The 23,884-nt window shown below is 39.5% G+C and overlaps 1 protein-coding gene across 2 annotated transcripts; it reads left to right on the top strand.

Moving 5' to 3' along the window:
* Positions 1 to 8,719: 8,719 nt before the first annotated feature.
* slc6a1b (solute carrier family 6 member 1b) lies at positions 8,720 to 22,405 on the top strand. Of its 2 annotated transcripts, none has more exons than XM_047583714.1 (15): positions 8,720 to 9,119; positions 10,612 to 10,881; positions 11,177 to 11,308; positions 11,540 to 11,640; positions 12,101 to 12,210; positions 12,699 to 12,831; positions 13,578 to 13,712; positions 14,338 to 14,441; positions 14,950 to 15,074; positions 15,530 to 15,642; positions 15,884 to 16,015; positions 17,408 to 17,510; positions 17,645 to 17,745; positions 18,302 to 18,469; positions 19,821 to 22,405. In XM_047583714.1, exons 2-15 carry the CDS (start codon positions 10,635 to 10,637, stop codon positions 19,932 to 19,934), a joined length of 1,818 nt encoding a protein of 605 aa, XP_047439670.1. In that variant the 5' UTR covers positions 8,720 to 9,119; positions 10,612 to 10,634; the 3' UTR covers positions 19,935 to 22,405. The 2 variants fall into 2 exon arrangements, with proteins under 2 accessions (XP_047439670.1, XP_047439669.1); XM_047583713.1 differs by having other exon boundaries at positions 8,721 to 9,119; positions 10,517 to 10,881.
* Positions 22,406 to 23,884: the final 1,479 nt, after the last annotated feature.

Genomic DNA, 23,884 nt, shown 5'->3' with positions numbered 1-23,884 from the left:
TAAAAAGCCTGAACAGAGCAGACGTTTAGAGTAGAGGCTCCGGGGACACCCACCCCACTACTCCTCAGCAGCATGTCCCACTGTTAACGGCACTGTGAACTAATCCATCCATAACCCAGGACACTGATGTGATGAAACTTCCATAGATCTGAGCTTAGTCTCTGAGAGTAGTAGCTGTGTGAAAGTGGAGGCACAGGGTTGGCATCTGGACTGATCTGATTACACACAGCGAGCAGCAACGTTGGCGTGACATATAAGAGTGTAACGTCTAAACTGAATGTGACCTCACCTTTCAACATGTTTAATGGGGCAGTGCTCGGAGCCCTCCCTGGAGGAGGAAGTGGGGAGTAGAAAGTGTGTGACTGGATCATTACATAGCCAATTATGCTGAACTAACCTAGAGCCTAGAGCAGACAATTGTTCGGTCCATCTAAGCCAGTAAGGAAAGAAGAAGAAGAAAGGGCCGTACAGAGTAACGTGTGAAAAACCTAAAAGTGCTTTATAATCTAGATGGTCACATTTGATATTTTTATACAACATTTTGAGTAAATGAGTGGGTGAAAAGAATGTGGGCATCAAATGAGATAACATCTCTTCCAGCACAGGATATGTAATTATAGGCACACATATATATATATGTGTATGGCTTTTTGAACATTACATTGACTGTAATATTACTTTATTTAATTATTCCTTATTTAATTGCACCCTTTTAGCAGTATATGAATATTTTGATATTTTATTTGAATAACAATGTAAATTATCTGTTTATACAGTATCTTCCACTTGCGTACAATGTACGATGTTAAAGTATGGCCCTTAAGTTAAGTGTTATCCACATAAAAGTTGATCGCTATTAAGTTATTTATTATACTGATGCTTGAATGCATTGTGTATATTCAATAAATAATGATGTTACAGATTCAACAATCACTGCCCGTAGGAATCAATATCACCTCACACATTAGGATCACGAGAGGTTATTGATTTAAATTGTATTACACCGTTTTGCTGCCTTATTTCTTGTGCAGTTCTCGTTTAGAAAAAAAAACAAAAAACGATTATATTGGCTACACTACATAGAGTGGTTATATGAAGACTGTCTATCATATGTTTTTTCTTTTCAAATATACTGTATAAAGATTGTTTTAAAATGAAATAAAGAAATATAACTGGGCTAAGCGTTAACTCACTTGAATAACTGTCAGATAGATCGGACTGAATTGTCCAATGGTTTAAGTGATCATGGATCCATCAAGGCTAACGGGCTTTACATTGTAAAACAATGTAGAGCCATTGATGGAGGAAACCAAATTTAAAATAACCTCTTGAACCCCATCTGTGGAGCCATAATAGGGATTCAATAAAACTTAATGAGGCTGCTATAACAGAATCATTCAGCAGCAGGAAGAGTGAAGAGTGTAGCCTCAGCCTCTTGTCTCTGTTGCAGCATTTATATCAGAACACCTGCACAGTGACGTCCTCCTTTGCACCAAGAGTCACTATATGCAGTTCTTACCCCTCAATGCAAGCAGCAGCTCTGTCTTTATCCCCCAATCTAGTATTTCTTTCTGCCTTTTTAGTCCTTGTGGATGCTCCTGGCTGCAGCCTGACTTGTGACTGCACCTTCGTGAGCCAGGTGTCAGCTATAGTGATCTTCATCAGACCGTCTAACCTCACAGTCTACCTGTGACGGCAGTTTGCCTGTATGTTAATTTTTTTTGTCTCCTGACTCTTTATTAAAGGTTAGTTAACAATTAAAGCATTGGTTTACCCCTCTGAGTTTTATCCTGTTGCTTCCTAAGTGACCCTTGCATAAGATTCTTGCCCTCAAAATGGTCCAGATGGATGTGACTGACCAAGCAGTCAGCCCACTGCCCAGTTGCCTAGCAACACATCAGCGCATATTTCATTTATCGCAGCACGGATTTGCATCTGGACTATTGTGTGAATTTAACTCATTTAGTCCTTCATAAAAACGTTTGTAACCGTGACCCCAAACGCTTACAAAAATTTGAACCCACATATCTCACAGCAAAAATTACTTTTAGCACTAAACTGCACCTGACAGAAAAATGACATAAGGCAGAGGAGACAGAACAAACACATTCCATCGCTTTCTCCATTCACCCCTTTCCACTTTTTGGCAAAACCAGCCAGCCATGTTTAGAGGATGAAGGTGACAACAGATGCCGATTCTGTGAGAGCCATTGAGTCTAAACATCCATTTTGATTCCTGGATCACATTGTGTGTGCCTCAATTACTTTCAATACGCAACCCATAAAAGTTGTTTGGGGAACAGAGCTGAAACCCAAATAAGGGACATTTCTTTTGCAATGGAGACACAAAAAAATCCGTAATTTCAATCACTGATTAAAGATGAGAATTATCACGATGCTCTTAGTCAAGAATGTACATCAGTCAGACACTTTTGTTTGTGCTTCCATTTCTCAAGAGTCTTCATCGCAGATACTCACGTTTTAACACAAACCAGTTGAGCAGAACATCCCAGTTACAGCTCCACCCTCTGAGTCCTCCCGGACTCCAGCGAGCCTGTCTATGCCATAATTCATATTTCCGTTGCTCCACCAGCCACAAGCCAATCAAACTCAGTCATCCAGGGTCTAAAAGCCTCCCATTCCGTTCTGCTCTGAAGTTGTATGAAACAGGAAATTGATGTGGAACATTAACACAGGTGTACAAACAAGAAAAATGCCCTCTGCTATAAATTATAGTACAACCAGAGGCCAGCGATATAAATAAAACAACTCTCTAGCCACCCAGACAAAAGAAGCAGCATTTCTTGTTTTGATTTTTTTTTTTTTTTTTGGGGAAGAAAAACAACCAGAACATTTACAAGACAGGGACAAAACAGCTGATGGAGGACGTTGGTCAACATGGAACATTTTTGTTCTGTCTTTTTTATTTAAGAGGATGGTCTCACCAGTTAATAAGCGTTGTTCATATTTCAGAGGCCGTTCATCTTCAGAAAGGTCTGCTAGCAGACATATAAATGGGGAGGCTGGAATACTGCGACCTGTAGTTGGTGATAAAGTTTTTGAGTTTGAGTTCTCTTTTAGACAGTGTCATAGGGTGTGAGTGAGCAAGCATCAAATCTATGTTCTAAATGCGTTACATCCTGCTTTTTTCCATCACTGAAAAGATAAGGGCTTGTTCGTGATTTGGAAATCCGGACTGTGCCAGAGTGGGCTGAGTTTAATGAGGGATGTCCTACAGTATGATTTGGTTGGATTTCCACCAACTTTCTGTATTTTTGTGTGTAACCACACTTCCTACTTTTGTTCTTTTTATTCTTCTGCAATTTACACTCTAATAAAGTGGAAGTATAAAAGAAATACACATGTTGTTTATGTTTTATTCGTTTGGTTGAAGGATTTAAGCACCATGTGTAAATGAAGTATGCGGACTGTTAATGTGAGGCAGTGAGGTTATTGTTATACCAATAATATCTGAAAATTTGTGCTGTGAAAATGTGTCTTGTATTTAGGCAAGTTTGTTTTGAGATATGCAAATATGTGCACAAATTTTTAAAAGGGAATATGATTTTTGATGTGCCTAAAGGAATCACTAAATATATGCACTAAAAAGCTGAATGTAAATCCATTTCATTATGCATGAAACAGATGGTGCTTAGCTTCAAGAGCTTTTTAATTTCCACCACAGATGTGCTTCTCAATTAACTGTAGTTTTACACATTATGACATGCCATGCCTTAAATCTGTACCTGTGGATGTGTTTGGCTAACTCACATCTATAAATACCCTCAATTGAAAGTATTTATGTACCTGAGAATGGATAATTATCTGTTTTTTCCCCCAGCTCTTAAAGCTAAACACTGTAATCACTCATGGGGCATTTACGTTGGGGAATTTGAGTGCCAATCTTTGGCACACAAATACCCGAACCAAACTATTTTACACTTTTGCAAATATTTGTCATATTTACAGATTTCTGCATGCATCACTAGTTAATAGGTAAACATACAGATGGAGATGCAGTCCACACACATTTGCAAGGAATATTGCTGCAATAATACTCTATACGTGATGGAAACATGACTTTGTGGATGTAAAAATGTCTGACAAAACTGACACTCCTTCCACTGAACTGGTATTGCGCCTTTGAGGTAAAAAACTGTTGGCTGTCAACCTTCACAGCGAACACAGCAGAGAAGATGCTGATACAGCAGTAACTGGGTAAAACCTTTTTAAGAGACAGTTTATAGGTCACCACACACGCATCCTAGCGCAGTTTGTGTTATTCAGCTCAGGGAGAAACACCAACCTTTCATGGAATTGGTGGAAAATGTCAAATAAATGTATTGTTTCAAGGGATTGTTTTGAAATGAGAAGCTGTGTAACCCATTCACTTTACAGAAGGGGATTTGTAAACCCATTTAATATTGCAATGCATCTTTCTCAACATCAAGACCCTTCGATATGGACAAAACAACTTTGTTCTTCACTCAGAACTGCTTTCACCACGTTTTTCTTTTTCCTCTAACTGCCTGAAGCCACACATTGTGGAAAATAAGCGCATTTAGAGTCAAGGTTCAGTGTAGTTGAACTTTGGCTGCATAGTCTTGGTAAAGCATGCTGCCCGAGAGAGCGTAACACTGTTTTCCATTAAAAGTAAAGACATGGTACTCCTTGCACTTTAGGTGTGAAAGTCCTCTTAGATTTTACTGGGCTATGGATTTCTGCAAAACACATCAGCATAAAGGGCTGTCTATAGCCTGGGATCTTTTAAAACACTAGCATGTCACCATCGTGGATCAATTTGTCATTGTGAGAAGGTTAGTAAGCCAGAGACTCACCTTCTGGACTGTTGATCATTTCTTTGGAGAAAACCACATGAAATCTTGGAATGCTGAACAAAAGCAGCAGCTTTAAATAGGATATGATTTATACATCGAGCTGAGAAGGGTGTAGGAAAACGCAACTGTTCCAAGATACATTTATTTTTTACAATCCCAACCACAGATTAGCCAAGAAATGCAAAGAATGTAAAGAAAAGATAATTGTGGAAAGACTGTACACAAGGAAGATGTTTCAGGTCGTGCCGTCTGCCAGCACCAAAAATGGGACCACGTGATAGCAGGTAATCAAGCCCAAGGCTCCCACTGATGATTGAATCAGTGGGAGCCTGGACTTGATAACTGGTTACTTGCAATTTTTCTTTTCTTTTTATATGTTTGTTCAAAGAAAAAAGGGTCTTCAGAGTTGGGGGTCCCCTGCTGTAGATGTTTGCTGTATAACACAGGGACTGAAATCATGTGATTGCTGTATGTGTGGTAAGTTTTGTAGTGTCACTTCAGACAGAGCATTCCCTTTCACCAGTGTTTCTTCTAATAATAATTATTCCCAATCTGACATATAGTAGCTCTGTCATCAGTCATAGAAAACATGTGTTTCTTATTTGACCTTTTTCCTCATGAGAGCATGACATGCTGCATATTCATTTGCTGCACCTTGGCAACCTTCCTAAACTTGTATCAAAAATGTGGTAATAAATCATGACAGGGGTCAAAACAATGTCACAGCCCATTTACAGGAAATACATCACTCATCCCATGTCTCCACACATCTCGACTGGCTTGGCACATCTCTGATAGTTAGACCGTGACGGGTCTTTAACAATAATTGATTAAGGGAACAGCTTTCATAAATATGCAGCCAAAGGTAAAGGCAAACATTGACTGACAACCACTTTTTGGTTTGATCTGTCATTCTGCCATTGTTCACAAGAGCTCTTATTGTCCCCTTTCCACTGTGGTTGATATAGCTCTTAAAGATGTTGCTGCACTGAAGGATAAACGGGCTTGACAGCAACAATTTGGCTTTGCATTTTCTCTATAAGCTCCCTCGTTGACTTCTACATTCCTCCCTGGCTTTGAGAAGAGCAAAAGAGGCAGGGAGGGAGGCCAATATTTGTTTTACTTTGCCGCTGTGTTTCCACCCTCCCCTTTTAAAGGAATTCACCCAGGGTTCCTTTTGTGAATCACCCGGCAACAGACACATCACTTTGTCTCGATCTTTTCAGTGCAAGCGGAAACAACGCGCCGAGGCTCTTCTGGAGAGGCCCAGCAGCATCCTACCTGACTGTCTTACCAATGAGCCAAAACACATGCTATGGGCCCACAGTGTGTTGCACATAGCCCAACCTCACAACAGTCCCTCCCTCTCTGCACCGCCCAAGAAGAATGGAGGGTTTTTAGGATTAAGAGCCATAAAAAAAAGCTGTAGTGTGGAACTCCTGTTCTGTCTGTGTGTTTCTCTGTCTGACAGTCTGTCTTTATGTTTACCTCTCAGCCTTTATCTCTCTTTAACACGCGGAAATATACACACTGCACTCAAGTGCAAACTTACAACAAAGTTTAGTCGTTTTCTTTCTTAATGTTGGTTTAACGAGGTGTTTTTCAGATGCTAAAATACACTTTGCATTGGAATTGACTTGGAAAGCACACTGACGATCAATGTGAGCCGCACTGGTTTAATTTTAGTGAGATAATCCCACATGACTGTAAAGTCGTAGAGTTATGTTGATGCGTTTTTCCAGGCTTAGGCTCTGTTTATTATGTCCAGTGGCTTGGTCAAAGGGAATATTGTAAAATTTGCACCACCTAATAGCATAGTGTTTTCTGTATGTTTGTGGTTTTCACTTTTACTTTAAGCACAGTTGGCTGTATTTTAATCTGTCCCTCCCACGTTGCTTACAGGTCTATTTCTTGACATGTTTTCATTTTTAGACACATGGCGGCACGGTCTATGGAAATGTCGGACGTTTCATCTGCAGTAAAAAAATCTGAACATTTTTCCTGGATTTTAATTGAATTTTGAAAAACTATTCACGTTCCTCAGATGATGACCTCCTTGATATTTTTGTGGTTTTACTGAAATTTATTTAATATAGATTACTCCATCATTCAATTAATAAAATTCTAATCTGTTTGATATGTTGGTTTATAACAGTGATAATAAGCATCAACCTGAACTGTACTTTGTGTTTAATGCTATTTTACATGCTATAGGATCACGTGAACCATGATGAACAGATACACATTATCACTTCAACAGCAACATATTAACATTAACTCATATTAGCATAACAACCATCTTCACTTGTATGTTTTCATTGTGGATTATTACATATTTATTTTCCATAGATGAAAATTAATAATTAGAATTATTAGAATAATAGTTTGAACAGTAAGAAGTGATGATGTATGGCCAGGGGCATCTCCATGTATACAAAGTCACATATAAATGAGAAATACATTTCTAAATGGCTCAGCAAACATGCTTGAATTATAAAATACATCTGTCATCAGTGTCACTGTCATCATCTGTATCGCCACTTTGTCTTTCCCACATCAGAGACAATCTGCTCTACAGTTTCAGATCACCGTCGCTTTTGTCCCCTGCGCCTGAGCAGTGAAACTGACAGGGGGCCAGCTGTCTGCCGGTGTGTTTGCCTGCACTCCACTCTCTATTACTACCACCTCCTTCTGTAATTACAAGCTCCAGTGCACACAAGCTCACCATCAGGTGGGGCCAGGGCCACAAGCGCAGCACCACCAGCTCTCGTCTGTGTGGCATTTCGCATTCCCCTGTGCGAGAGCTGCTGGCTATCAGGAGGCTTTTTGCACATCAGACGTGCCACAGCCTGCGGCCGACCGGCCAGTTGGGATTAGAAATGCAAAATTTAGTTTCATATCATTAGAAGGTTAGCTCACCCCTCATTGGCTCACCATCTGGGCTTTCTCTCCTTCGCTCTCAACGCCGTGGCTTCTCAGCACTGTATCAGCACTGCACAGCTTACAGTGGGGCAGATAAAGGCACAAAGAACCAAAGGTGGAGGTGTACGATTTGGGCAGATGAGCACAATGAGAAAATGTGGGGAATGTGCAAGGAATAAGGAACACAGAAAGAAATATGACAATTCTTTTTATCCATCACACTTTGGTCAGATGTAAAAATTCTTTAAAAAAAAATATATAACATTGGTTTAATCCTGAGTCGTTTTCAAACTTCAACTGTTAAACCATGAGAGTAATCTCCCAGTGAGACCCTAATATTTTATCTCGATGTGGGAGTTAGAGCAGGCATTAAGACTGCTCATTTGGGATGTTCCACAGGGGTATTTCATTTTGGAAGACAGCGGGCTAAGAAGATTATAAGCACAGTTTTCAATTTATCTCACACTCTCTGGCTCTTTTTATTGGCTGGGACCCTCTTATCGTGTTTTGCCAGCAGCTAGAGCAACCATTGGCATCTTCCTCTGTATCCTCTCTATTTCATGCAACATTACCCTACTTATTTTTAACCCCAAATTCGGCCCTTTTGCGCAGTTTGTTACCCACTCGTTACACAAAATATGAATGGAGGGAAGTTTTGAGCAACTTATGCGTGTGTTATTAATGGTAACTTGACGGCATCTGGTAAACTTTATCTGGTGAACTTTAGATAGAACAATCAGGATGTCAAGTAACCCTTAGAAGCGTTTGCATCCGCTGGTCCTTGAGAAAAGAAGAGAATGAGAGAGAGAAAGAGAGAGAAAAAGAGAGAGAAAGAGAGAGAAAGAGAGAGAGAGAGAGAGAGAGAGAGAGAGAGAGAGAGAGAGAGTTGAAGTTGTTGATGTAACAAAAAAAAGAAAGAAAAAAAAAGAAAAAAGCTGCAGGAGTAAGGATATAAAACCTTGAGACAAGAGGATGCTCCTCTCTCAAACCCGCTGCCATCTCAGTGGTGGAAATGTTGGAGTTGGGGAGGGTCGACTTTGAGGTGACATTGACGCTATGTAGATGAGAGTGAGGATCCTGCGCTCCATGTTACGTCCCTGCTCGCTTCAACTCAGACGGCGGCAGCTCCTTTCCCCGTCTTCTCTCCCCTCCTCTCTTTCAGCACCACTCCTTTAAGGACAGCACCTCGCTCTCAAAGGCGCAGTTGTCCACCATCGTCCCCCCTCAGGATCGTACATTTTACTCGCTTTCGTCGGATGCAAAGTTCCCACCTTGGTCTTACTCAGTCCAAGTGCAAGGAAGTAACTTTTTTATTAGGATTTTCCCGAGAAAGTATCAGGAAAAGTAGCGGGATTTACTGTAAGTATTCTGTTGTGCAATACACATCTCACATGAATTAGAGGCAGTTTTGCGTCACTCCATTCCAGGACCATTGAGGAATTCTGCCATATGCAGATGCGCTGATTTTGGCACTGCGTACGAATGCGCTGCACTTCATCTGACTGAGACGAATATTTATCTTAGAGGGGTGAGCCGTACTTGATCCTTCAGTTTTTCAGCCATGTATTTCAATTATATGCAGAGAAAATGTCCAATCTGTGTATAAAAATGCGCACATAATTCTTTGCAATCAAATTTTCTGATTCCTGCCTCTCAGATGCATACCGACAAATTAGCCTGGAATCTTACTAATGCTTTTGATATAAAATGCACGTCTTAGGAATATAAAATGATTCACTAAACCCCGTTACTCTGAATGTAACCGTGTTGCATATCGCTCATCACAATTACGAACCAGGTGATGTTGACTAGAGGCGGTGCGCTTCATGATTCATCTGCTTGTATTTCAACGTTTATTTTTGCATTCAAGAAAGTTCTTTCAAAATAAAAATAAATAACGTACATTTTAAAAGCGGCATTACAAGTGGTATTTTGGAGGTGTTATTTAAAGTCCTTGTATAATTGCCGACAATAATTATCGAATTGGATAACTATAAAATATCGCAGCACTAACTTGTGGATATTTGAACAAAATGTCCATTGGAGTTGCAAACACCAGTGAGTTATTAACCTCTCCAGGTTATTTGTTAGACCTCGTCGCCTCGACTCCTAAATGTGTTTAATTGCTCCTCTCTTGTACGAGAGCAGTGGGAAGTGGGCCATTGAATTTAGAGCATAATGAATCAAGGACAAGAGCAGGCTCTAAATTTCTGCTAACATGGATTCACTCCAGGCACTTAAAAGTGATTCTTATTGCACGAGAAGTCTTAATTTGATCCCGTGGGGTTCACGGATCGCGGGGCACATTTTTTTTCTCTTAAGCCTTGGAGAAATTTCATGCGAAAATGCTAAATGGATACATATGTTTCAATGTCATTAAAGAGTCATTGTCATTTTTTTTTTTTTTTTGTGTGTGTGTGTGTGTGTGCAATTATTTAAACAACACTAAGCTCAAGCCAACACAGCACAGATAGAAAATTGTGATCATATGTTTAATATTTGTTTTTCCCGCAAAATACAGAAAATAATTATTCCACGTTGAATAGTTTTCTCCAATAATGTTCAAATCAGTTCATCATTAATATGATATTATTGAAATATTTTACTTGAGTTGGTTTGGATGTAACTCGTCTAATTCAGTTTTTTATGTGTGTGTGTGTGTGTGAAATTTTAACTTTTGCTGGATCATTTTTATGTTTCCATGGTCGCTGGGCCGTTGCTGAGGTGCTTCTGCTTCTGCTCCTGTTCACTAACAGCAGCCCGTCCTCGGCTATTCTCTGGGAGCTTGGATTACGGATAAGCAGCTATCTGTCTGGATTGGTGTTGAAACCTTCTCTTCTTCACTGGTCAGGACTATCCAACACACTCGTGACCATGGCTACTAACGGGACCAAAGCCTCGGACGGACATGTCTTAACGGAGACGGTGAATGACGCGCCCACCACCACGCCAAACGACAAACCCAAAACCTTGGTGGTCAAAGTGCAGAAGACGAATAAGGAGATACCCGAGAGAGAGACGTGGGGTGGAAAATTTGACTTTCTACTCTCTTGTGTGGGATACGCTATCGGACTCGGAAATGTCTGGAGATTTCCTTACCTATGTGGAAAAAACGGCGGAGGTAATCAGGAATTCTTGGCAATTTTCATTTTATCCATAAACCAAAAGGAGTGCAAAGGTCTCGACATCAAACCGTGACAGTTTGCCCCTGGATCTTTTAAATTATAGTAGATATTAAGAGTATTTCCCCCAATCATAGTCGTGCGTAATTACGCACGAGCGAATGCCTGTGCACTGATCTGGGGAGAAGTCTGAAACCAAACACTCATTCTACCAAATATCATAATGGATTATGTTGAACAGTAGTATATGGTTTGCCTTCGCTTACACACTTTTGCTTCTCACTTCTCATTCAGGAGCCTTCCTGATTCCCTACTTTTTGACCCTTATATTTGCTGGCATGCCCCTGTTCTTTCTGGAGACGGCTCTTGGTCAGTACACCTCTATTGGAGGTCTTGGAGTTTGGAAGCTGGCGCCAGTGTTCAAAGGTAAACAGTGTTTTACGTTACTGTTAAGGCCCTAAGCTCCGTTTTTCGGTGTTGACTGGCTGTTTCACGTAGGCCAGGATGAAAACAGGCATGTGCAAAGTCAGAAATATGGTCTCTTCGTTATTATGTAACACTCCATTACTACACATTTTCACTATCCCCACAATTTAACACAATTTAACATGCTACCTGTATTCTTTGTTTTGTTTTGTTATGTTTTGTTGTTTCCAGGTGTGGGTCTGGCTGCTGCTGTTCTGTCCTTTTGGCTCAATATCTATTACATTGTTATCATTTCCTGGGCTATTTATTATCTGTACAACTCATTTACTGCGGTGAGTATTTTGCATTTAAAACCTAGCTCATCAATCATAAATAGCAATAAGATATACCTTTTAAAAATTGAGAGATCTTCATTTCTTACTGATTTTCTTTTTACACAAAGCACTGTTGTTGTTTTATTGTGCATTACTATTCGGTAGCCTTTTAGTAATGTGGCGGCCTCTATTTGCCAGCGTCTCTTATATAAGTCTATATAGCCTTTAACAGAGTATGACATTTATTACTTCCTTTCCCACATAATTAGGGCTTTACACAAGGTATTGATAAATGCATTTGGCAATGAGGCATTCAGTCTTCTCAGAAAAGCATGAAATCTCAATGTCCCGAATGAGTATCATGGTCTTGGCTGCTCGACAGCCAGAGAGAATGGGATTCGGCAGTGGGAGAGTGGTTCAAGTAAAAAGAGCTGTGTGTGTGTGTGCGTGCGTGTGTGTGTGTTCCCTGAATTTTCAGGACCTGCCATGGCAGACTTGTGGAAATCCCTGGAACACAGATCGCTGCTACACCAACTACAGCCTCGCAGACACCAAGAACCTCACCAGCGCCGTGGTGGAGTTCTGGGAGTAAGCTGGACGTCTGAGTCTGTTAAGATCACAGGGATACTGCTATGCCGTGAAAAGATTTCTGTTACACAATAACATCCTCCCCGCTGTGCACGATGAAGGCTCAGATCAAGGATCACAGTCTGATGGCCATGATTCAATGCATGCACATTGCATGTGATGATTCAGTGGCTCACCAAACCCTTTAATAACCGCATGACCCAGGATGCCACTAATAAATAAAATGTGCACATGCAATAAATAGCCTGAAACCAAATGTAAAAAAGAAAAAGGTGGCATGCAGACATGCATACATACAAGCATGACATCCCTTGATTGTGGTGCCTTTATAAAGCTTTAGGGGTGAGAAAAGAAATCCGTGGACAGGCTCTTTGTAGATATCCAGACATGTGTATGCATATTTGTATGTGCACCCATGTGTGTTGCATGTATGTGATCCAGGATGCCCTTGTGTGATGTAGTAAGACTACTTTACTCATTCCCTGCAGACGAAACATGCACCAGATGACGGATGGCCTGGAGAAGCCCGGGGAGGTCAGGATCCCACTGGCTATCACACTTGCCATTGCATGGGTGCTCGTCTATTTCTGTATCTGGAAAGGGGTCAGCTGGACTGGCAAAGTAAGTAAGAAAAGGGACAAAGACATGAACCACCACAAAAGGAAGAAAAATCTGCGCTGAATCATAGACTCAAGATTACTTTGCTTTATGTTATAGAAGTGGCACAAGGAACCATTTGATTATCATCCAGTTAAAGCCATTTGTGATTACATAACACTGTAACCATTTCTCTCCATATCTGAATTTGTTACATTTAGGATTTGTTTCAATTTTTGACAGTTTACTGAGATTTACAGCCATTAAAAGCCAAGTAGAACAAATGATTTAAATAACAGTAAAATGTAGTACTCTTATGAAATATTTAACAAGCAATCCAAACCACCCTGTGTACGATGTGCACCTACATTTTCCATAATTTGCGTAATTTAGAACAATTTAGAACAATCCTCTTTGCACTGAGCTCTTTTTTGCATTTTATATCAGTTTCTGATTATTTTTCTGTATGGTAATGTAAGAGCTGTTTTACAGCAGAGTCACTGCTGGTTAATTTCTTATTTCATAGATATTATGGTGAGTGATATGAATAGTCATGACTAGTGTTGATAGCACAGGGTGGAATTAGTTCAGATAAAGAGTGAAATAGTCCTCTGTGGGAGTGTGCTGAACCCAGCCATTCTGGGGTCATCTTACCTCTAGAGAACAGCTGAATAGGGCACTGTGCTGCAGGGGTGGTGCCACAGTTAGCACATTTACATACAATATTCTAACTATATGTAAGTATTTCTAACAACAATTCTGTCCCACAGGTGGTGTACTTCTCGGCCACATACCCTTACTTCATGCTGTTCATCCTGTTTTGCCGAGGCATCTCTCTACCCGGTGCCATGGATGGAATCCTCTTCTATATCACACCAGACTTTGAAAAACTGAAGCAGTCCGAGGTATGCTCTCTGCCCTCTCTTTCTGAAGGCCCTCTTTTCAAGCATATCACCTGCATAGGTTGAGAATAAGTTGTGCATACGGGGAGATTATTTTAGTTTTTGGGGCCAGACTGTTTAAGGATCCAAAGATCGATGCTATTAGCATACCTGTAAAAAAGGATACCTACTAGCTTACTGCCACAGAAACTGTTAGCGATCAGAATGTCATGCAATGGTAACAAAGTGGATGAGATAGTGTTACAACACAGCAATTGTAGAATGCATTTCATCAAAGCTTACAAGAAGCAAGATTCATTTATCAAAAAAAAAAAAAAAAACTGAAACAAGAGAAACTGGACTTTTTTGGATATTTTGCCACTTATCCCAGTAGCTTCTTCAAGAAAAATCCTCTTGGACGAATCTACACGTCCAGTTGCCCTTGTTTCAGTCTGTTTTTTGTGATACACTATGACTTGGAGGATTTCACTAAGATAAAGGTCTGCGCATGCCTTCATAAATCAAGTAGCTATGTTGGTTTAGCCAAACAAACTGGCTAACAGAAGCAGTAGAGACATGTCTTTATCTGCCTTCAGCAAAACACAAGCTACAGGTTTGGTTTCCTAAACATCTTTTCTTCTGTTTTCAGGTGTGGCTCGATGCTGCCACTCAGATTTTCTTCTCCTACGGGCTAGGATTAGGCTCTCTGATTGCTCTCGGGAGCTACAATACTTTTAATAACAACGTTTACAGGTAGGTGATTAAAATAGATATTTTCTTAGCTTTAATATATTTTATTATAGTTGCATTTATCGTAAGAATTAAACTTGTTCAGATGTAACTTTACTGTCTAGTGCTCACTCATTGATTTTAGGGACTTGGGGTTATCTTTGTTTTTTCTAACCTTCCTACCTCCCTCCACTTGTATCGTTATTATTTTGCTTCTATCCTGTAATTTATACTAACAGGTAGTGGACATTTAGTGTTCCTCAGGCATTGTCAGATTGTAGGATAAACATCGGTCACCAGCACAGTTTATGTGCTCCTTTCAACCGTTGTAAAATTGCTAGAACTGGCCGCCATTTTAAAAGAACGGGTCAATATGAATGTAATCAGCTGTGCCATGCTACAGCAGGATGCAAAATTGCTTTCCACCTTTCCCGTCCCTTCCCCCCACGGCTCTCGACAATGTGTGACGGGTTGATAAGGAATTGATACAGGCGTGACAATGGCTGCCTCGTGCTTTGTCTCTCCCCTACAGAGATTCTGTCATTGTCTGCTGCATCAACTCCTTCACCAGTATGTTCGCCGGCTTTGTCATCTTCTCTATCGTGGGATTCATGGCCAATGTAACAAAGAGACCCATCGCTGATGTAGCAGCCTCAGGTAATTGCAATCAATGTTGAAACTCGATAGTGACAATAGGCACAAGCTAGAGATAGTATGAATGCAAAAACTGTACAAAAATCAAGATTGGAAATGCTAAATACGTTGTGTTTAAAGACAGAAAGAGAGGGAAAGTTTTTCTTTGGCGCTGTATGTGAGAGCAGATTTCTGGGTTTTGGAAGAGAAAAATCATTGTAATTTTGCCAAACTCTGTTCTATAGTTTGACGGGGACAATTATTATTATTATTATTATTTTTTCTCAAAAGAACTTCGGACTGTGTATCTTCTTCTTTCATCCAGTATTAGTTTCTCTAGTTTCATAAAAGCTGATTATATATGGTCAAATAGCAGGCATTAGATTTTGAATTAACTGAACGTTTCACATTTTGACTTGTGTAGTCATATCCACACAACAGGATGAGTCATAATGTCTATAATGTTTTTCATTTGTCAGGGCCTGGTCTGGCATTTTTGGCGTATCCCGAGGCTGTTACCCAGCTGCCAGTCTCTCCTCTCTGGGCCATACTCTTTTTCTCCATGCTCCTGATGCTGGGAATTGACAGCCAGGTAACAAATGTGGCCTGGTGTTTGGGCTGTAGCTGTACATTCAAGATGAGATTACCTAGAAACTCTAAATAAAAATGATTGCCACATATAAAATCTATTTTTTTTTCTAATTGCAAACATGAAAAAAGCAAAAATGTTTAAGTGCAATATAAAGTAATAAATATTGCCATTACCTTATGCTTGAGCTCTAAACCTGTGTGTTACATAACACAGTTCCCACATGACTCTGCAATCTCTCCAGTTCTGCACCGTGGAAGGCTTCATCACTGCACTGGTTGATGAGTTCCCCCATGTCCTCCGAAAACGCAGAGAAATCTTCATTGCAATCGTCTGCCTTGTGTCTTATATCATTGGCTTATCCAACATCACACAGGTAAATATGATTATCTAGCACACGTCTGTGACTGTCAGGAGGACTAACAACGATCAGACTTATTTACAAGGCTTGTTTCAGAAGCAAATGCAAATTGGGTCTGGATTTGTTTGTTTAACCATTATGCCTTTGGCTGAGTCACTGTATAACAATTCTCCACAGACTTCTGGCCATTTCCCCACAGGGCAGTGGTAGTTTGACCTCGGCAGTTGACCCAGTAAGCAGCAAAATTGTTTGCTCAGCTTGCCAAGATCCTCATGTGAAATTCAGAAGGCCTCAGAGTAAAAAGATTGTGGGGTCATACTAGGTACACCTGAGACTTTACCTAGCTGAAGTAGTTCAGGTCATTTAGCGTCATGTTCTAGTCTGCAAACATGACCCAACATGAAACAGGTTCCCCACTATGATTTTGGTTATTTTCTCTGTGTCTGCTGGAACCAAAGGATTACAACATGATCGGTTGGATTGACGCGCAGAAGAGCATTGTTATTAATGGTTCAATTTTTCATGGAACCATTTTGGAAACCACCATTTTGTTAGCGCCAATAATTGAAAAGATCCCGTACTCAAAACCACAGCATATTTCTGCTCCTCAGAGGATAAGCCTGAAGATGGCACCTCTCAAACCAGTGAAAACCACTACAAACCACCATGCCACAGCAAATTAAGGGGAGTCAGAGCACCAATGCACCAGGTCCTGTCCTGGATAACAAAGAAACCAAACCATAATACCGCTTGTGGTGGGACACTCAGACATATAGGTTGTACAGTTAAAACAGGAAGCCTATAGTAAAACACACACACAACACTCACAAGATATAATGGAAAAAAAAAACTTAATTTGGTATTAACTTAATACCAAAACTCAGCTGTGGGCGGAGACCAGGAGTAGTAGTAAACCCATTAACTAAAAGTAAACCCGCCAGCTGGATATTACACTAAATCAACAACAAGAGACAATATTTAACCCAAACAAATAAACCAAATATGCAAAAAGAAAGACATTAAACAGATGGCACCACTGTGTAAGCCCGCTGGAAATCAGATTCAGGTGATGAGCTTTGTAATGCAAACTTAATAGGGGTAAAAGGCACTGTGAGATTTAAATAACCAATCATCACAGTTCTCCTGTAATTTCTTGTTTCAAGTACATGTTTGACTTACACATCGCAGTAATGCAGCTTCCACGCGAAGCCACTAGTTACGTCCTCACAAATGAGACACTGAGATACTAAGGCACACCAGCCTCAGATACCCACTGGTGGTCTTGCTGATAATGTTGTTCCACTTGACCAATTTTCTACTGCCCTGCACACTCATTTGACTGCTTCTTCTTCCTTCTCCTTCATCTGTCTCATATTTCCTCTTATTTAATTTTTTTTTTGTTTGCAGGGTGGACTGTACGTGTTTAAATTGTTTGACTACTACTCAGCTAGTGGGATGTCCCTGCTCTTCCTGGTCTTCTTTGAGTGCATCTCAATCTCGTGGTTCTATGGTGAGCCACACTCAACTTTACGTCTCAGTGACACTGAAACATATTGAGAAACATATCTGACATGATAAATGGTGGACTGAATCTACAATTACACAACAGATGTGAGATCCACTGTGCTTAATTTCTGGTTCCAGGTGTGAACAAATTCTATGACAACATTGAGGAAATGGTTGGCTACAGGCCCTGTCTCTGGTGGAAGGCCTGCTGGGTTGTTTTCACTCCGCTCATTGTGGCTGTAAGTATTACCTGTGGGTAACATAAGTGCTGTAACCAACAATCTCCCAGACACCAATGGGAAAGGTAATACCACATCAGGGTTACTTAGGCTTATGAATTCCCTGCTAAAGGTACCATATATATATGTATATATATATATATATATATACATATATATATATATATATATATGGTAGGATTCATTATAAGCAAAACTATCCAAAGACTTCCCTCTTCCCCTGTCACTGTGGCATGATAGTTGCTTAGCAGTCTAATTCCTTTCACTGACACTTGACCTATTGCTTGACAGCTCAACAACCACACAATCTTTATCATATATACACGTAATACAATTTATTTTTGAAAACAATGTGCCTGTTGAGGCCAAACTAAACACTTCTCCTGATTTCAACATAATATAAAAACTTACTTACTTACTTACTAATGTTTTAAAGTTTTTTTTATTTTTATTTTATTATTATTATTGTTTTGTTTTTGTTTTTTTGCATTCAAAATGCCTGTAGGCCTAACAGTGAAGATGCTGAGATCTTTTCTTTTATCTCTCTCATGTCCAGGGAGTCTTCCTGTTCAGTGCAGTGCAAATGGTTCCCCTCACTATGGGCGACTACGTGTTCCCAGCCTGGGGTCAGGGGGTCGGCTGGTGCATGGCCCTCTCCTCCATGATTCTCATCCCTGGCTACATGGGCTACATGTTCCTCACACTCAAAGGCACATACAAAGAGGTAAGACCGTATTCCAAGATATTAATGTATGAGTTACTTTCAGCTGCATGCATTATAAAGCGATAAATACTTGCTTTGCACCACAAGATTATCAAGATTATTAAGTATTCTTTGATGAAGAGCAGCCACTGATTTCTGAGAGCATATGGATCACTGTACAAACCTTCAGGCATTTCATACATCTGCCGGTTTGAATTTGAATCAGGTTGAGAATTTAAGGTGGATTATTTGGTACTTGTTCTGCTTTTTCTCAAGCCAAACTTATTACTTTGAGCATGACAGAATTTAACGTAATGGTGCTTTCTGGGGGTATCACTGTTGTGTGGAGATAGTGCTTTTACAGAAAACAAAATTTTTCAGTTATTTAGGGAAGCTTTGATGAAACTAGACTATACTATTTTTTTGTAAAGTAGTGCCTGAGATTTATATTTACATTTAGCACCCTGAGGATACTTATGATCTTAGTCCAATGTGATGTTGTTCTGCTGGGTAAAGGCATACTGAATTGTAGAACAGCAGTACAGGATTATAGTAAAACTGAATTCTAAAATAGCTGAGTTAAGCTTTTTTTGTTGTTGTTTTTTTGTGGCTCTTTGCTGCAACAGCCACCGAGTGCTCAGTCACTTTCATCCATCTATAGCACAGTGCATCTTTATTGATCTGATGACCCTAATCAATGGCAGATCACACCTTTTTCCTGCACAGCATTTGCATTAAGAGCTTTTTGATTTGCAGCCATCCACCAAAGTGCTGGATAACAAGCTCGCATCTATACAGTCCCTAGTGACAGATATAGCTTTATAGCCTCCGCTGACAGAATAAATGGGCCATAATTGCAGGCAGTGCAACAGAGGCTATCAGAGGCGATGTGCAGGTGTCAAATCTTGCAGTACCAGCTGATGGCTGATTGTCTAATTGTAGCAATCAGCCAGCTGATTAGTGCTCTGCACCCAGGCAGACGCTTAGTTTCACAAACACTCTGCTTACTACAGAGCCCGAGTCCAGCACTATCCATAGCTGAGAACATTTGGAAGATTCCCTAAGTTTTGGAAGTTCTGAGTTAGTGTTGTGGTCTTAGTAAGTTTAGCAGATTGATGCTTTGTTAGTAATAACTCATATGGCCTCATTTCACACGTCTGTCTGATAAATGTATTATTGGAAGCCCTGCATTGATCAAGCTTTCAGCTGTGTAGCTGGTGTATTTGAGCCTATGGGTTTCATTATAAATTCCCCAGCATTTTGGTTCTATTTAGCTATTTAGTAGTATACAGCAGTTCTTTATTGTGAAACCATCTGTGAGGATTTTTTTTTAGCGGTTTTATATTAGCTGTGTCACTGATCCTCTTCTCAGCGTCTGCGGATGATGATCAAGCCTGTGGTACTGGTGAAGGCTCAGGAAAATGGCCCAGACCAGCAGACAGAAAACCAGAATCAGAACCCTGCTAACGAGGAAGCCTACATCTAAAACAGCTCTGCCTGTCTCTCAGTCTAGACGGCCAGACTGGCGCTTCACTGCAAAAGAAACGTAATCAAGGTTGGGAACAACCACTAGACTTTTATGTCTGCTTTTATTCACCTACCTCCTGGGGACACGTGAAACCAACCTGATTACACAGTTATTTTTAGGGGTTTTTCTGTTTGTTCATTTGTATAATACAGAGTTATAAAACGAAAAACAAATTACCCAGCAAAGTTGTCGTGATATTATGACTTTCATTATGCAAAAAAAAAGTTAGTCTTTTTAGAAAAGGAAATGTGACTTAGGATATTACTGTACATTGAATATATATAATTTAAATTTGGAGGCCCATGTTGATTCAATAGTATTGTGCTTTGACGATATTAATTCATCTACTAAACACCAGTTACTGTACAAAGAAAAATATTGGTGAAACGCCTTTTACTTGTACATGAAATAAATACATTAAAATGAAAGCAGTGTAGTAGGTGAAAAAAAAAGAAGCAGTTTCAAAGTTTGTAAAGAAAAAATTGAACATTGACCAATTTAAGGCCAAGACAATATGGGAATGTGTAACAGGTAAGGCCAAATCTGCTTGTATATGTAAAAGATCATTTAACCTGACTATCACTCCCTCGCAGAATCCTGCCCTCCGCCTGAAATGTTTACCGCCCATGTCTGGGGATTACAGTTAAAAAAGCACAAGTATAGTGTGGCATTTTGAAGCATCCAACCTGTTTTTGGCATGATTGCAACCTGTGACGACCGCAAAAATAACTTACATAGGATACATAACAAGAGACTGTTATAATTGTTTCTTTGTTTTCTAAAGAACAATAACTTTGTATGTTGTCTGAATCTTTTTTGTAGAATCATTTTTAGGTCATTTTCTATACGTGAGAGTGAGAAGGACCAAAATCATGCTCTAGTTACGTGATTGGTGTAGACGTTTGACCCGCGTATTATATATGGATAAAATTGCTTTTTGACTCATTATGAAGCAATAGGGTATTAAAGACAGCATCCGCCTACAAGCACAATTTGAATCTGTAAACTGCCACCTCTAATAATAAAGGTCTAGCCATTACAGAAATCCCTTATCTGCACAGTGCATACTATATTTCTGCTTGATTATTCGGGAAATGTTTGTTTTTCTTCGGCTGACAACCAGCTGAGTGGAAAGAAAGCATCATGTTGCATTAAGCCAGTGCTGAATCTGAAGTATATTTTAAACTGTGAGAGGGAATCAGCGGCTGCTTTGCTGTAGATTGAGAGTGTAAGATGGATTTCTATGATAGCTACCACTATTCTGGCTTGAATCGTTTACTTGTATATCTATTTAGTAACCCACTCCTCAGGAACAAACGTGGACGTGACCAAATTCTCTCAGATACGACATTGAAACACCACAACCGTGACTGCCATATTAAAACAATAAATGAATTCATAAATTGTCAAATTTCTGCCCCTCCCCTCCCCCCCACATTAAATCAACATGCTACCTAAACAGAAACAAAACATGAAGACACAGACCAATATGAAGACTTAGCACATACTTGGACAAAAGCTGATCCAAATTGTTGCCTTTTTTGTCTGCATGCTATTTTCTCTGCTAGCATAATTTCTCTCAGTGTGTATAAACTGTTATGGCCTTTACTCTGACGTCTTAGTAGAAGCCATAGAATGCCAGTGTTGGACTTTGAGAGAGAAACTTTGGCTCAGTCAGAGACGCCAGATACTACACAGGCCAACACCACTGAAACTATTCCTTTTCATAAGGTAAATGAAAACCTTTTACTACATATCAAGTTTGCTCTGCAATATAAAAGCACACACGTAGATGCTGACTTTGTGACTGACCGTTATTACTACAAAGATGGATCAAGAGAATTTGCTTCTGTGGCAGCTACATGCGACAGGAATCAGGTTGAATCAGTCCCGTTCTTTTTTTTTCTTTTATTTATGATTTTTTCTCTCAAAGATATGTGAATTAAAATGTGCAATGACAAAAGGATTCCGTGAATTTTGTATAAAGTTACCATACTGCAGTTTTCTCTCTTGAATGATGTTGTAAACTGGACTGTGTAATACATGTATCTGTGAATGTCCGTACAACCTGAGTTTTTCTTTTATTTTTGTCTAAATGTTGAACAAAAAAAAAAAAAAACGTGATATTATTTGCTGTTTTCTGCAATAATACTATCTCAGAAACTAAAGCACATATCTCTCTCTACTGTAAAAAAATATAATGACAATAACAGAATAGAGTAATAATGAAGATGATAATAATAATAATGTAATAGAAATGTCTAGTCAGAGAATATCGTTTTGTATATTTCTAGCTGTTTCATGGGCCTAATGTAAAATATTCTATGTAAAAAAAAAATATAATAAATGTCTTTAGATGGTGTTATATGAAAAAGCATGATTGCAATATATGTTATCTGCAAAAATAAATAAAGACCTATAGATTATAACGCCTGCATCATGTGATCTTTCTGTTGGAAAAGTAGGCGATACTGTGGGAAAATTTTAGTCAATTAGATTAATTATGAAAACACTGTTGATGCTTGTGTGTGAAATATGCCTAGTTTATAGCCGACTGTAATTCTGCCTCTGGTTTGTTTTCTATCCAGCACATCTGAACTTCATGATTCTTCTTGAACACCAAAGATGGTGAATTCATAGAACCTTGGTTACATATTTAACCTTTGTCTTAGTTTGTCTCTATACTTGTGTTTTCAACCATTATTACTGGCCAACGTAACACACATTGCCATCAATGTAGATGTGTCGTCACAGGCACCAGATTTAAAACGCGGATATAGCACAAAAATACTCAGAGATTTACCTGCTGCTGATTAGTTAAATAAGGATGGCTTGAATGTAACAACCAGTCATTTTTATACATACAAACACCTACAAAAAAAGAATGTTTTACAAGTCAGTGGTGAAAATTCAAATGGTAATAGGTTAATAGTGGAAGCATTTTATTTGACAAATGGAAGTGAGTCTTTGAACAAGTACAAGTCGAAGCTTGAAAGGCACTTAGAGGCTCTTTGAATTTGCTTTCTCTATTGTTGAGTGAGATGTATTTGCATGATACTGGCCTGCTCAGTATTATGCTAATGCTCTATTTATTACATAAGTGGAAATGAATATGCAATCAGCTCCATCACCTCAAGAGATTTTAGCTGTAAACTCAGCTGATAGTTTCTGACAAAACGGTTCTTGCCACAATAATACCCTTATGACACCTGCACTGAGGCGCTGAGAGCTGTGCCAGCGCAGGCACAACCGTAGAGCTGACACTATATGGCTGGCAGCCAATCGCTCCCAGTCACAATGCGCCGTCCATCTTCCTGCTGTTCTGCTGCAGTTAACCTACATTTTTTGTAATCCAAATACTGTAGCCTCCAAATCATCAAAAACACACAAAGAGAAACAATCACAGAATGTGATTTAAAAACCTGAACAATGGGGAAAAAACAGGACTGTATCATAGGGTAGGATAAAAAGGTTATCAGAAGTGTAAATAAACTGATTCTTGTGTACAGTACTTGTAACCATGTCAAGTCTTCCATCTCCTTTTGTTTAGGTACTCACATAAAACTCACGATGTGAATGTAGAATATACAGAATAGTCATTTAATGTCTGATTGTCCTAATAAGACCAGAAAACAATAACATTCCCACAGGGAAGCTAGGGGTTTCAGTGTGCTTTAGACAAATAAATCAATAAACTAATAGCATTTCCCTTTCCATGGACAGAATTGAAGCAGGTTGCCTCCAACAATTTTCTTAACCAAAACATACAACACAACAATCATGGCCTGCATCACCTCATGACAACAGAAGAAAGGCAGTAAGGATTTGATGCAGCTCGAAGCAGAATTTGAGAAGTGTGGAGATATGGAAACTACGACTGGAAGATCATAAACAACATTAATCAAGTA

The sequence above is a fragment of the Mugil cephalus genome, chromosome 4 (genome assembly GCF_022458985.1).
Source record: "Mugil cephalus isolate CIBA_MC_2020 chromosome 4, CIBA_Mcephalus_1.1, whole genome shotgun sequence".
NCBI classification, from domain to species: Eukaryota; Metazoa; Chordata; class Actinopteri; order Mugiliformes; family Mugilidae; genus Mugil; species Mugil cephalus.
The sequence above is the reverse complement of the archived record's forward strand: the minus strand, read 5'-3'. Positions and strand labels throughout refer to the sequence as shown.

Excerpts from the sequence above, each read along its gene's own strand:
- slc6a1b (XM_047583714.1), top strand. The coding sequence starts at position 10,635 with ATGGCTACTAACGGGACCAAAGCCTCGGACGGACATGTCTTAACGGAG. Across the intron at positions 11,641-12,100 it reads TGTACAACTCATTTACTGCG|GACCTGCCATGGCAGACTTG; the intron begins GTGAGTATTTTG and ends CTGAATTTTCAG. Across the intron at positions 17,511-17,644 it reads CTCAATCTCGTGGTTCTATG|GTGTGAACAAATTCTATGAC; the intron begins GTGAGCCACACT and ends TTCTGGTTCCAG.